Source organism: Lissotriton helveticus, chromosome 1_1 (assembly GCF_964261635.1).
Source record: "Lissotriton helveticus chromosome 1_1, aLisHel1.1, whole genome shotgun sequence".
Lineage (NCBI taxonomy): Eukaryota > Metazoa > Chordata > Amphibia > Caudata > Salamandridae > Lissotriton > Lissotriton helveticus.
This window is the reverse complement of record NC_136057.1, coordinates 1,036,435,557-1,036,450,715: the sequence shown is the minus strand read 5'-3', so window position 1 is coordinate 1,036,450,715 and position 15,159 is coordinate 1,036,435,557. Positions and strand designations below refer to the sequence as shown.

Below are 15,159 nucleotides of genomic sequence, written 5' to 3'. Positions count from 1 at the left end.
GTGGCATGCATTATATATTACATCTTTAATTAAGACATGATTGGGGCTGAAATTGTTTACAAAATGTTCCGTACTTGTGCATCACCCATACTATGCCATCTTCACCAGTGCATATGTCTCCCATATCCTGTTCAATTGGCCAATGTAGATTTGCCATGATTGTCCATGCAACATTTCAATGTAGGCCCCAACTAGTCTGTGCATGTGGGGTCTCTGACTACTTCTCTATCTCCTTCTCAGGTCTCTCTTGGACTCCTGTGCTCAATAATGATTACAAAGAGGGGAGTGCTTCAAGCAGATGGGTCCCACAACAGCAGACGCCGACGGACCCCCGATTCACTGTGGAAGTCATGGATGGTAAGTGGGTTGCCTGAGACTGGTGTCCTTAAGACTCTGTGATCCTAGTTCACTCAGAGCAAGGAGTCCATAGCAACCAGGAGCCATCTAACCTCCGTAACCACGGCCTAATATTCTCTTTTCACTTAGTGAATTTCACTTTGTATACTGTGCAATGATATGTACTCACTGAACCAATCCAATTTCACTTAGAATGAACTGACCAGTCAAACAGTGGCAGTTCTTCTGACAGGCCCTTCGGACCATGCAGGGATGCACCTTAACTAGTGAGATTGCTAGGACAAGATGCTGGTATGTGCTGAGAATCACTGTTGGACCGTGATACATTTTATCGATTTTATAGAACATAGGTTGGGATTAGGCTTTCTAGATCCCCTTGAACCAAAGCTTTTATCAATGAGCCGACTCGAGACATAAAGCCGCTTGGACTGCAACCCCTCTGTGAGCCACTGAACAGTTCTTGAGTGAGATGTGTTTTAGGTAACAATCAATTTTGTGAAATATCTCAGCGATGATTAGTGGAACCTAAACACTCTCTCATGATAGAAAGGCACACTCAAGAACACTAGGAAACAAGAGATACATTTTGAAGATGTATTTAAAAATAAAATGGTATCTTAGTGCACACAACTAGAACTGCAACTATATTAAAAATAAACAGAATAGTAGCTACAACACTTAAAATTAATGAGGACAGCAGAAAAGATTCCAACATATTGGCTGTTTAGCTTTATATCAATCCCTCCCTGGTAGTTTTGACTTACTACACAAAACAAAAAGCCTAATTCGAGTTTCTAAGATGGTTCATACTATCATACCTGCTTTGTATAATGAAGTTATTGTTCAATATAATAGCATTGTCTGCTGTTCTCATCTCTGCTGAGAGGAAGGATCATAAGCCCCTAGTAACTTAAGGCTCAATATGCTGCCTTCAGTGACAGAAAGTGAAGCAGTTCTACATGCCCTGTCTCATCTCAGATTTTTGTCACAAAGGTCCCCTCTAGCCCTTCACACTCTGTTTCTAACTTGCATACCATTATCTGCCTATTAATTAATCTTTTATAATAAACAATTAGGAGAAAGTAACCTGATGCCCTGTTACTTATTTTTATTCTTTAATATAAAATAATGAACAAGAAATCCAATTATCAGTTTTCATGAACGCTTGTTCACAACTCAGCAATAATTAGTTTACAACAGAGAAGGCAACTTAGATTAAATACTGTGAATATGTTAGAACAAACTTGATTATCAAGTTGCTAAGAAAAGCAACATTAAATAAACACATGCATTCTATAGTTTCCATTCATATGTAAATACCCAACGTGTAACCTGAAAAGGGACACACATAGAACAGAAAAAACAGGATCATTTTAACAGACTAAAATAAAAAACAATGGCAAACCAGAGTGGGAAAGGGGAAAAGGGGTGATGACAGCGAATTGGGTCAGAGTTGGGAAAGTGTTTTTGCCAGGATAGATGTTTAAAAGTCATCAGTTTGCCCTCTGGCTGCCCAGTCACTACACTTTGGAAAATGGCAGCACATTGAAATGCTATTGGTAAGAGGACTGAACTACAGAAAGAGGACTGCACCCTCTATACAATCAATGGTCACCCGGAACCATACTTGCTCAGGTGGCGGCCATCTTTAAGTGGCACTGACCTACCATAGTAAAAAAAAAAAAAGGGAGGCTGTTGGAATGTGGAAAGCTCCAGGAATCTCGTCTCCCTGCAACCTGTTGGTACGTGGAAAGCTCCAGGAATCTCGTCTCCCTTCAACCTGGCCTAACTATTACCTCTCAAAGTTACTATTCCAACTCTAAGGACACATAGGTCTCTTTTGATTCCGACCCAGGTCGCGCCTCAGTGCCCAACCCGCGTCAACATGGTTGGTCCTGGCCTGACTGCTACTGGAGAAAACACATACACCCTGGTTTACCCCCTACCCTCTCCAAAACAGCCGTGAAAAACTTCAAGCACCTCACCATGAAAAACCACCCAGAGACTCTGATCTCTGACCTATGCTTCAGTGCATGCAACGTCACAGTCATCAATGACCTTGTTTTCTACTCCAGAAGAACCCCCGCTTGGCGCAATACCCTTGAACACCTCCTTAATGTATGCTCAACCAGGAACATTCCCTACGGCACTAAACTCTCAATAGCGCCCTCTGCAACCCTGCGAGCCGACCTTACCATCACCCTCTACAAAAGCAGCATTGTACTGGTCCAAGCCTCAACCAAAAACCTCAATAAATTTGCAGAACTCTTTACCGTTCTCAGAAACCATGTGCATGACACTAGCAGGGCGACCAACACCCACCGCGACAACATTCCGACCTGCCCGCCTCGTATATCTAACCGCCCACTAACCACCTCTCGAAGGTTCTCCAACGCTACTCCTCCCAACCCCTCCAGTCCCTTTACCGGCCCTACCAATACTTCGGCCCGGAGACCCCTAGTCCCCTCCCATCCCTCTCCCCCTATAGTATCGGAGGTCTCTTATACAGTACGCCCTAACCTCCTCAGCTCATCTATCGGCCCTGCTAATGCAATCGTCCAGAAACCCCTGGTCTCCGCCTGCCTAACTCTCCTCTCGGACTTTGAGACTGGTAATTCTCCAAGGTCCTATGATGCAGGTCAAGCTAACCCTGCTAGCCCACAATTCACCCCACCTACTGCTCCCAATACAGCCCATCATAACCCTCCTAGCACATCTATCGCGCCTGCTCCCATTACAGCCCATCCTAACCCTCCTAGTACCCCTATCACGTCTGCTCCCATCACAGCCCATTCTAACCCTCACCCTATCGCGCCTGATCCCTTCTCAACCCATCCTAACTCTCCCAGCACCCTTATCACGCCCGCTCCCATCACAGCCCATTCTAACCCTCATAGCACCCCTACCGCCCCCCGTGTGTGGTAATCTATACTCTACATTCCAGAGCCACCAAAATAATCCAGAGCATCCACTTCTCCATCCTGGATCTAACAAATGTCCTCCACCTCGCTGAACTCTCCTTCGCCAGCCTGAAGCCCCAATTGAGCTCCACTTCCCCACCTACTACAGAGATTCCCAAACACCCTCTACCTCTATCCCTGAGGCACCTTCGCCATCGCAGGCACCCCTGCCACCTATCAGAGGATGAAACCCTAGCTTTTGCTCTCTCCTATAACCCTCCCCTTGCCTCACCAAATCCACTAGACCTCACTGAAAAAGAAATCCTCGCCATCCTACAGGACCACAATGAAGCCACAGTCACCCTTTGTTCCTCTGGTATGAATGAAAAACACCCCATCGGCACGGTCACTATCAATCCTTGCAGATCTGCCACCCTCTGGAATAGAAGTGTGACTAGAAGCAATCTAACGCCTATACTCCTGTCTACCCCGACACCCAACACCCCCTGACTGGTCTCTTAATTAACTGCCGATCGGCAGTAAAGCACGCCGCTGATGTTGCTGCTCTCATCATGAACAGTAAATTCGACTTAGCAATCCTAACAGAATCATGGCTAAATGACTCCTCATCCCCATGCCTGGACCTCTTAGTCCCTCCCAACTACAACATTGCGAGGCTGGACAGACAACAGAACAAGAAAGGAGGGGGCATCACCTGCATTTATCGCTCTAACCTTCTTGTCACGGAAATCCTGGCGGATTCCTCTGACTCCTGTGAATACCTTGCCCTCTCAATTTGCAATAATTCCACCCTAATTTGCAACCTCCACATTTTTTACCACCCCCCCCCAGGCAAGAACGACTCCTTCACTGACCTCCTATTGGAAATCCTCACAGCAAAGAGTTCCCCCAGTGCGAATAACATCTTCCTCGGCGACTTCAACTTACACTGGAATGACCACAAGGATCCTCATGTCAATGCCATTAAAGACCTCCTGACCGATCAAGCCCTGACACAATCTTGTTTACTCCCAACCCACTTGAAAGGAGCCACTCTTGACTGGATCATTGCTAAGGAAACAAGCATTGGAAATGCAATAGGTCTCGGATTTATTTGAGTTAGAGCTAATGGCATTGTCAATGGCAATGTCTTTTAGCCATGTGTTATGGAGTGTATGCATGTGGTGTGTAGTGGAATTATGTGGGTTGGATTGGAATTGTAGCAATGGTGACATGCTGCGCTTTAGATGAATATGTTTAAAAGTAAAGTGCACCATACTGCGATTGCTACAATAGTTTATTGTGGATGCGTTAACAATTGATGTGTGCACTGATGGCTGGTGGTGTGTGTGCCTGTAGAAATTTTTCACTGATGGCTGGTGGTGTGTGTGCTTGGTGGAAGCGTGCACTGCCGGCTGGAGGTGTGTGTGCCTGGTGGAAGCGTGCACTGACGGCTGTTGGTGTGTGTGCCTGGTAAAAGCGTGCACAGACGGCTGGTGGTGTGTGTGCCTGGGGAAAGCGTGCACTGACGGCTGGTGGTGAGTGCGCCTGGTGAAAGCAAGCACTGACGGCTGGTGGTGTTTGTGCCCGGTGAAAGCGTGCACTGATGGCTGGTGGTGTTTGTGCCTGGTGAAAGCGTGCACTGACGGCTGGTGGTGTGTGTGTGTGGTTGCGTGTGTGGTGGTGAGTGTGTGGTGGTGAGTGTGTGGTGGTGAGAGAGTGGTGTGTGTGTGTGTGGTGTGTGTGGTGTGTGTGTGTGGTGTGTGTGTGTGTGGTGTGTATGTGGTGTGTATGTGGTGTGTGTGTGGTGTGTGTGTGTGTATGTGGTGTGTGTGTGATGTGTGTGTGGTCTTATGTATGTGTGTGTGGTGGACTTAGTTCAAGTGTTCGTACCCTGCACACTCACACACTGCCCCTACACACTCACACACTGCTCACCCTGCACACTCACACACTGTTCACCCTGCACACTCACACACTGTTCACCCTGCACACTCACACACTGTTCACCCTGCACACTCACACACTGCAGTCACTGTCACTCTGCAGTCACTGTCACTCTGCAGTCACTCTGCAGTCACTCTGCAGTCAGTCACTCTGCAGTCACACTCACTCTGCAGTCACTCTGCAGTCACACTCACTCTGCAGTCACACTCACTCTGCAGTCACTCTGCAGTCACACTCACTCTGCAGTCACTCTGCAGTCGCACTCACTCTGCACTCACTCTACACTCACTCTGCACTCACTCTGCACTCACTCTGCACTCGCACTCACTCTGCACTTACTCTGCACCTGCACTCACTCTGCACCTGCACTCACTCTGCACCTGCACTCACTCTGCACTCACTCTGCACTCACTCTGCACTCTGCACTCACTATGCACTCTGCACTCACTCACTCTGCACTCTGCACTCACACTCACTCTCACTCTGCACTCACACTCACTCTGCACACTGTTCACCCTGCACTCTCACACACTGTTCACCCTGCACACACACACTGCAGTCACTGTCACTCTGCAGTCACTCTGCAGTCACTGTCACTCTGAAGTCACTCTGCAGTCACTGTCACTCTGCAGTCACTCTGCACTCTGCACTCACTCTGCACTCTGCACTCTGCACTCACACTCACTCTCACTCTGCACTCACACTCACTCTGCACACTGTTCACCCTGCACTCTCACACACTTCACCCTGCACACACACACTGCGGTCACTGTCACTCTGCAGTCACTCTGCAGTCACTGTCACTCTGAAGTCACCCTGCAGTCACTCTGCAGTCACTGTCACTCTGCAGTCACTCTGCAGTCACTCTGCAGTGACACTCACTCTGCAATCACTCTGCAGTCACACTCACTCTGCAGTCACTCTGCAGTCGCACTCACTCTGCACTCACTCTGCACTCACTCTGCACCTGCACTCACTCTGCACTCACTCTGCACCTGCACTCACTCTACACTCTGCACTCACTCTACACTCGCACTCACTCTGCACTCACTCTGCACTCACTCTGCACCTGCACTCACTCTACACTCTGCACTCACTCTGCACTCACTCTGCACTCACTCTACACTCACTCTACACTCACTCTGCACTCTACACTCACTCTGCACTCTACACTCACTCTGCACTCACTCTGCCCCTGCACTCACTCTGCACTCACTCTGCCCCTGCACTCACTCTGCACTCACTCTGCCCCTGCTCTCACTCTGCACTAACTCTGCCCCTGCACTCACTCTGCACTCACTCTGCACTCACTCTGCACTCACTCTGCACTCACTCTGCACTCTGCACTCACTCTGCACTCTGCACTCACTCACTCTGCATTCTGCACTCACTCTGCACTCACACTCACTCTGCACTCACACTCACTCTGCACTCACTCTGCACTCACACTGCACTCACACTCACTCTGCACTCACACTCACTCGGCACTCTCACTCTGCACTCACACTCTGCACTCACACTCTGCACTCACACTCTGCAGTGTGTGGGTGTCTCCCTGAAAAAGATTGGGAGCCACAGGGAAGAGATAGTGTGTGCTTGTGAGAGCCGAGGGTCCGACGGGTCTGTACAGAGGGCACTGCCAGAACTAAGTATGTCCCAGTACTGTAATACCTGACGCTGCGGCGGGTCAGGATTGGTGTGCATCGGAAGAGCAGAGTGTGCGTCAGTCGTGTAACAGCAGAGGCTGCCAAGGTCTGGGTCGAGGTACTTTGGCACAGTGTGGTGGTGCTGTAACAGATGCTGTGCTAGTCCCGACTGAGATACGTTGGCTGAAGTGAGTGCGCCCTGTATTGCACAGCAGGGGGGGCGGCAGCTCTGCATTAAGACACATTGGCAGAGCTGCGGCGTTCCGGGACTGCTGGAGCCCAGGGTGCGGTCGGTCTGGATTGAGGTGGGTAGGATGCGCCTCAGTACAAAAATAGCAGAGGGTCAACAGTTCAGGACTGAGGTACACTGACCGAGTTGTGTGCGCCCCGGACCTAAAAACAGGAGAAAATGGCGCTGTGCACCCCTGTACTGAAAGAGCAGTGTGCATGGCATGTGAGAATTGAGGTACACTGCCGGAGCTATGCTCGCTCCGCAACTGAAATAGCAGAGGATGCGGCAGGTCGGGATTGAGGTGCACTGACAGAGCTGTGCACGCCTGGTACTGAAATAGCAGAGGATGCGGCAGGTCGGGATTGAGGTGCACTGACAGAGCTGTGCACGCCTGGTATTGAAATAGCAGAGGATGCGGCAGGTCGGGATTGAGGTACACTGCCGGAGCTAAGCTCGCTCCGGAACTGAAATAGCAGACGATGTGGCAGGTCGGGATTGAGGTGCACCGACAGCTGTGGTGTGCGCGCCTAGTAATGAAAGAGCAGAGGGAGTGGCTTCCCTGGAATCAGAATTGAGGCCCAATGCCTGAGCTATGGCGCCCCTGTACAATGATAAGGATGCGGGGGGTCAGGATAGAAGCCCACGGAAGAGCAGTCGGAGTTCTCGGTACCTGACACAGCGACGCTTCTTTACCCGCAGGGTTAAGGTGCATCTCCGGCGCGCTGGCAATAAGCTCGTGCTCACTCACATGCCTGGTCCGCACAATAGAGTTATCCGAGTGCTCACATCCTGTTAAACTGCTCCCATGTACTTCATAACAACTCGGCATGTACCTCCGATGAAAAACTGAACGCGCGTAGAATCCCCGAACAAACAAGCTTCACAACGCCGGACCACAGATCGCGAAAGCGATCCAATTGTAACAAAAACAAGAACAAGGAAGCTGCGCGCTGAGCGCTGCAGAATTGTGAACGCGCCCGGCCATCTGGATTCACTAACGGAGGCACCCTGACAGCTCCTAATTATAATTTATGTACTTCTTTGCGCGAGCACGAACGAAATATGCCCAAAATGGCGGAACAAAACTACATTTACCCTATCACTTCAAGCCTATTAAAACGAAAACACAAGGAAGACGAATCACTGGCCAGATGACAGAAAACGCTAAGGAATGTGTGGAATTCCTCTCGCCAAGGCCCTAGGAGATACTTCTTTTTTTTCTTCTAACATTAGGATCTCGAAACTCCTCCCCCACTTACAGTGGGGAGGAGTCCGAGCCCTAAAAAACGTCAAGCTTATCTCAATAGACACCTGTGACTGGTCCGACCACCACGCCATTACCTTCCTACTTCCAAGCTCCCTCAGGACAAGGGCCCCCCAGCCGGTGTTTCCTAAACGATGGGCCAGAGACACTAAGAACCTTGACCACAAGGAAGTCGAGGCTAGGTGCAAATCTGACCTCCTCCCTCCCCCACATATCACAACGGTCTATGACCTCAACGGTCACTACTCTGCTACCATGTTAAACATTCTGAATGACCTGGCCCCTCTAAAACTAAAAAGAATCCAAATTAAAGATAGAAACCCCTGGTTCACTGGATCCCTCAACATTGAGAGGTGATCCCTCCGACAAACAGAAAGAATATGGAGAGAGCACCCTACTGCCGCTCACCTAAAACTTCTCCGCCAGGCCAGAAATACATACAACAAGAACATCCTCAACTCAAAAAAAGATTTATTCAGAGCGGAACTGGGGAATGCTCAGAACAGGCCCAGCAAACTCTTCGAACTGGTCAAACACCAATCCAACAAATTGGCCAAAACATCAAAAGAAAACCCCAAGTCCCTAATTTCATCTGAGGAATTCTCCTCGTTTTTTGTGGACAAAATTAAAAGCTTAGGTAACAAACTTAGTTCCGCCCCACTCTCTCTAACCCCCCCTGACCCGCCTCCTCCACCCACGCTGCCCCAACAGGCTGCACCCAAGAACCAAGCACAGTGGACTAACTTCACACTCTACGACGAGGACTCTGTCTCCAAAATCCTATCTACCTTAAAGCCGAACAACCACTTCAACGACACTATCCCTTCCAAATGCCTAACTACCGTCGCCCAATCCATTATCCCTAGTTGGACTTCGATAATTAATGCCTCCCTCCAGCAGGGATCAATTCCTGACTCCCTGAAAGTGGGCCAAGTCCTCCCCATTTTGAAAAAGCCATCTCTGGACCCAGCCTCACCTGACAACTTCAGACCTATCTCCAACATCCCTCTCTTAGCCAAAGTGCTGGAGAAGTGTGTGCAGCAGCAGCTTAGTCGTCACATCAACAACTTTCACCTGCTCGATGACTTCCAATCTGGATTCAGGCCAGGACACAGCACTGAAACCACCATGCTCCACATCGTCGATGATGCCCTCCAAGCCCTTGACCAAGGCAAAACCTGTCACCTAATCCTCCTAGACCTATCCTCTGCCTTCGACACGGTCAACCATGGGAAACTTCTCGAACGTCTGAAACTTAGGATGGGACTAGATGGTACTGTTCTTGAATGGTTTAGCTCCTTCCTCCAAAACCGATTTTAAAGATTCCTAGTCAACGGCATCCTATCTGCTCCTTCTTCGGTCACAGTAGGAGTCCCTCAAGGCTCAATGCTGCCCCACACCCTCTTCAACCTCTGTCTAGAACCACTTGCCGAAGTCCTCCGCACCGCAAATATCTCCTATCATATGTACGCTGATGACACGCAGATCTACATCAAAATCTCATCTCTCGAGGAGGTTCTCTCCCTGAATGAGGCCCTGAATCAGACCGTCCAATGGCTTGTCTCCAACGAACTCAAACTCAACGCAAAGAAAACGGAATTTCTTCTCATCTCCCCTCCTAAATCCAACCCTGAAACTCAAACTTGGATTAAGGCCATCACAGCCTTAAACTGCCCTCCGACCATTGTGAACTCGGCCAAATCGCTGGGATTAACCTTGGACTGCAACTTGAACATGCGAAATCACATCAGCACGATGGCCAAATCTGCCAGATTCCACCTGAGCTATCTATGGAAATTGAAACCCTTCCTGGACGCTCCCGACCTAAAAATGGCAGTCCAAGCACTAGTCATTTCTAGACAGGAATATGGCTGCTCCACCCTATCTGATTCAGAAAAGGGGGTGGTGATGAACAGAGTGCCTGAATTAAGCAGACCACTCTTACCCAGTCCAAAGATCAGGGCTTGATCCATCACCGTTTTTTAGCTCACTGCACCATCCCAGCTCAGAACTTGGCTATATGCAAATTAGTCTGTTCCTGTCCCAGTGCATGATGGGAACAGGGCAAACCAAACTACCAAGCCAATTCTTATACTGGGAAGGAAACAAGCTTCCGGGGACCGGTTTCTGCCATTTCAGGCGTCGTCGGCCCGGCTTGCTTGAATCCTGATGGTGCAATGAGCAAGGGACTCACATCTGAGTATACCCTTCCACGCTTATGGTGGACAAAATGATTCAGAAAAGGGGGTGGTGATGAACAGAGTGCCTGAATTAAGCAGACCACTCTTACCCAGTCCAAAGATCAGGGCTTGATCCATCACCGTTTTTTAGCTCACTGCACCATCCCAGCTCAGAACTTGGCTATATGCAAATTAGTCTGTTCCTGTCCCAGTGCATGATGGGAACAGGGCAAACCAAACTACCAAGCCAATTCTTATACTGGGAAGGAAACAAGCTTCCGGGGACCGGTTTCTGCCATTTCAGGCGTCGTCGGCCCGGCTTGCTTGAATCCTGATGGTGCAATGAGCAAGGGACTCACATCTGAGTATACCCTTCCACGCTTATGGTGGACAAAATGATTCAGAAAAGGGGGTGGTGATGAACAGAGTGCCTGAATTAAGCAGACCACTCTTACCCAGTCCAAAGATCAGGGCTTGATCCATCACCGTTTTTTAGCTCACTGCACCATCCCAGCTCAGAACTTGGCTATATGTAAATTAGTCTGTTCCTGTCCCAGTGCATGATGGGAACAGGGCAAACCAAACTACCAAGCCAATTCTTATACTGGGAAGGAAACAAGCTTCCGGGGACCGGTTTCTGCCATTTCAGGCGTCGTCGGCCCGGCTTGCTTGAATCCTGATGGTGCAATGAGCAAGGGACTCACATTTGAGTATACCCTTCCACGCTTATGGTGGACAAAATGATTCAGAAAAGGGGGTGGTGATGAACAGAGTGCCTGAATTAAGCAGACCACTCTTACCCAGTCCAAAGATCAGGGCTTGATCCATCACCGTTTTTTAGCTCACTGCACCATCCCAGCTCAGAACTTGGCTATATGCAAATTAGTCTGTTCCTGTCCCAGTGCATGATGGGAACAGGGCAAACCAAACTACCAAGCCAATTCTTATACTGGGAAGGAAACAAGCTTCCGGGGACCGGTTTCTGCCATTTCAGGCGTCGTCGGCCCGGCTTGCTTGAATCCTGATGGTGCAATGAGCAAGGGACTCACATCTGAGTATACCCTTCCACGCTTATGGTGGACAAAATGATTCAGAAAAGGGGGTGGTGATGAACAGAGTGCCTGAATTAAGCAGACCACTCTTACCCAGTCCAAAGATCAGGGCTTGATCCATCACCGTTTTTTAGCTCACTGCACCATCCCAGCTCAGAACTTGGCTATATGCAAATTAGTCTGTTCCTGTCCCAGTGCATGATGGGAACAGGGCAAACCAAACTACCAAGCCAATTCTTATACTGGGAAGGAAACAAGCTTCCGGGGACCGGTTTCTGCCATTTCAGGCGTCGTCGGCCCGGCTTGCTTGAATCCTGATGGTGCAATGAGCAAGGGACTCACATCTGAGTATACCCTTCCACGCTTATGGTGGACAAAATGATTCAGAAAAGGGGGTGGTGATGAACAGAGTGCCTGAATTAAGCAGACCACTCTTACCCAGTCCAAAGATCAGGGCTTGATCCATCACCGTTTTTTAGCTCACTGCACCATCCCAGCTCAGAACTTGGCTATATGCAAATTAGTCTGTTCCTGTCCCAGTGCATGATGGGAACAGGGCAAACCAAACTACCAAGCCAATTCTTATACTGGGAAGGAAACAAGCTTCCGGGGACCGGTTTCTGCCATTTCAGGCGTCGTCGGCCCGGCTTGCTTGAATCCTGATGGTGCAATGAGCAAGGGACTCACATCTGAGTATACCCTTCCACGCTTATGGTGGACAAAATGATTCAGAAAAGGGGGTGGTGATGAACAGAGTGCCTGAATTAAGCAGACCACTCTTACCCAGTCCAAAGATCAGGGCTTGATCCATCACCGTTTTTTAGCTCACTGCACCATCCCAGCTCAGAACTTGGCTATATGCAAATTAGTCTGTTCCTGTCCCAGTGCATGATGGGAACAGGGCAAACCAAACTACCAAGCCAATTCTTATACTGGGAAGGAAACAAGCTTCCGGGGACCGGTTTCTGCCATTTCAGGCGTCGTCGGCCCGGCTTGCTTGAATCCTGATGGTGCAATGAGCAAGGGACTCACATCTGAGTATACCCTTCCACGCTTATGGTGGACAAAATGATTCAGAAAAGGGGGTGGTGATGAACAGAGTGCCTGAATTAAGCAGACCACTCTTACCCAGTCCAAAGATCAGGGCTTGATCCATCACCGTTTTTTAGCTCACTGCACCATCCCAGCTCAGAACTTGGCTATATGCAAATTAGTCTGTTCCTGTCCCAGTGCATGATGGGAACAGGGCAAACCAAACTACCAAGCCAATTCTTATACTGGGAAGGAAACAAGCTTCCGGGGACCGGTTTCTGCCATTTCAGGCGTCGTCGGCCCGGCTTGCTTGAATCCTGATGGTGCAATGAGCAAGGGACTCACATCTGAGTATACCCTTCCACGCTTATGGTGGACAAAATGATTCAGAAAAGGGGGTGGTGATGAACAGAGTGCCTGAATTAAGCAGACCACTCTTACCCAGTCCAAAGATCAGGGCTTGATCCATCACCGTTTTTTAGCTCACTGCACCATCCCAGCTCAGAACTTGGCTATATGCAAATTAGTCTGTTCCTGTCCCAGTGCATGATGGGAACAGGGCAAACCAAACTACCAAGCCAATTCTTATACTGGGAAGGAAACAAGCTTCCGGGGACCGGTTTCTGCCATTTCAGGCGTCGTCGGCCCGGCTTGCTTGAATCCTGATGGTGCAATGAGCAAGGGACTCACATCTGAGTATACCCTTCCACGCTTATGGTGGACAAAATGATTCAGAAAAGGGGGTGGTGATGAACAGAGTGCCTGAATTAAGCAGACCACTCTTACCCAGTCCAAAGATCAGGGCTTGATCCATCACCGTTTTTTAGCTCACTGCACCATCCCAGCTCAGAACTTGGCTATATGCAAATTAGTCTGTTCCTGTCCCAGTGCATGATGGGAACAGGGCAAACCAAACTACCAAGCCAATTCTTATACTGGGAAGGAAACAAGCTTCCGGGGACCGGTTTCTGCCATTTCAGGCGTCGTCGGCCCGGCTTGCTTGAATCCTGATGGTGCAATGAGCAAGGGACTCACATCTGAGTATACCCTTCCACGCTTATGGTGGACAAAATGATTCAGAAAAGGGGGTGGTGATGAACAGAGTGCCTGAATTAAGCAGACCACTCTTACCCAGTCCAAAGATCAGGGCTTGATCCATCACCGTTTTTTAGCTCACTGCACCATCCCAGCTCAGAACTTATATGCAAATTAGTCTGTTCCTGTCCCAGTGCATGATGGGAACAGGGCAAACCAAACTACCAAGCCAATTCTTATACTGGGAAGGAAACAAGCTTCCGGGGACCGGTTTCTGCCATTTCAGGCGTCGTCGGCCCGGCTTGCTTGAATCCTGATGGTGCAATGAGCAAGGGACTCACATCTGAGTATACCCTTCCACGCTTATGGTGGACAAAATGATTCAGAAAAGGGGGTGGTGATGAACAGAGTGCCTGAATTAAGCAGACCACTCTTACCCAGTCCAAAGATCAGGGCTTGATCCATCACCGTTTTTTAGCTCACTGCACCATCCCAGCTCAGAACTTGGCTATATGCAAATTAGTCTGTTCCTGTCCCAGTGCATGATGGGAACAGGGCAAACCAAACTACCAAGCCAATTCTTATACTGGGAAGGAAACAAGCTTCCGGGGACCGGTTTCTGCCATTTCAGGCGTCGTCGGCCCGGCTTGCTTGAATCCTGATGGTGCAATGAGCAAGGGACTCACATCTGAGTATACCCTTCCACGCTTACGGTGGACAAAATGATTCAGAAAAGGGGGTGGTGATGAACTGAGTGCCTGAATTAAGCAGACCACTCTTACCCAGTCCAAAGATCAGGGCTTGATCCATCACCGTTTTTTAGCTCACTGCACCATCCCAGCTCAGAACTTGGCTATATGCAAATTAGTCTGTTCCTGTCCCAGTGCATGATGGGAACAGGGCAAACCAAACTACCAAGCCAATTCTTATACTGGGAAGGAAACAAGCTTCCGGGGACCGGTTTCTGCCATTTCAGGCGTCGTCGGCCCGGCTTGCTTGAATCCTGATGGTGCAATGAGCAAGGGACTCACATCTGAGTATACCCTTCCACGCTTATGGTGGACAAAATGATTCAGAAAAGGGGGTGGTGATGAACAGAGTGCCTGAATTAAGCAGACCACTCTTACCCAGTCCAAAGATCAGGGCTTGATCCATCACCGTTTTTTAGCTCACTGCACCATCCCAGCTCAGAACTTGGCTATATGCAAATCTGGCCTACCAAAGATCTCACTAGCACCATTAAAAACCTGCCTCAATGCGGCCTCCAGACTACTCACCGGCACAACGAAATTTGATCACATTTCCCCACACTTGAAAATGCTGAACTGGCTTCCTTTCGAGGCCAGAATACAGCTTAAGCTGGCATGCATCACGCACAAGGCCGTATACACACAGAGACTTGTTCGGGCGGAATCAGAAACTCACGGTCCGCCAGAGACCTCCTACTCCAGCCTGCACGCTTTCGAAAAAGAAAAACATATAATTGGGCGTTCACTGGGGCTGCGCCAAGAGTA

General features: G+C 49.3%; 1 protein-coding gene across 1 annotated transcript in view; it reads left to right on the top strand.

Annotated features, from left to right (window-relative positions):
• The first annotated feature begins 250 nt into the window (after window positions 1-250).
• Window positions 251-15,159, top strand: part of CCDC136 (coiled-coil domain containing 136) — a 163,785-nt gene continuing 148,876 nt past the window's right edge. Inside the window, exon 1 of the mRNA XM_078656185.1 lies at window positions 251-357. Coding sequence (XP_078512311.1) covers window positions 351-357 — 7 coding nt within the window. The 5' untranslated portion in view covers window positions 251-350. The remainder of the gene's footprint in view (window positions 358-15,159) is intronic.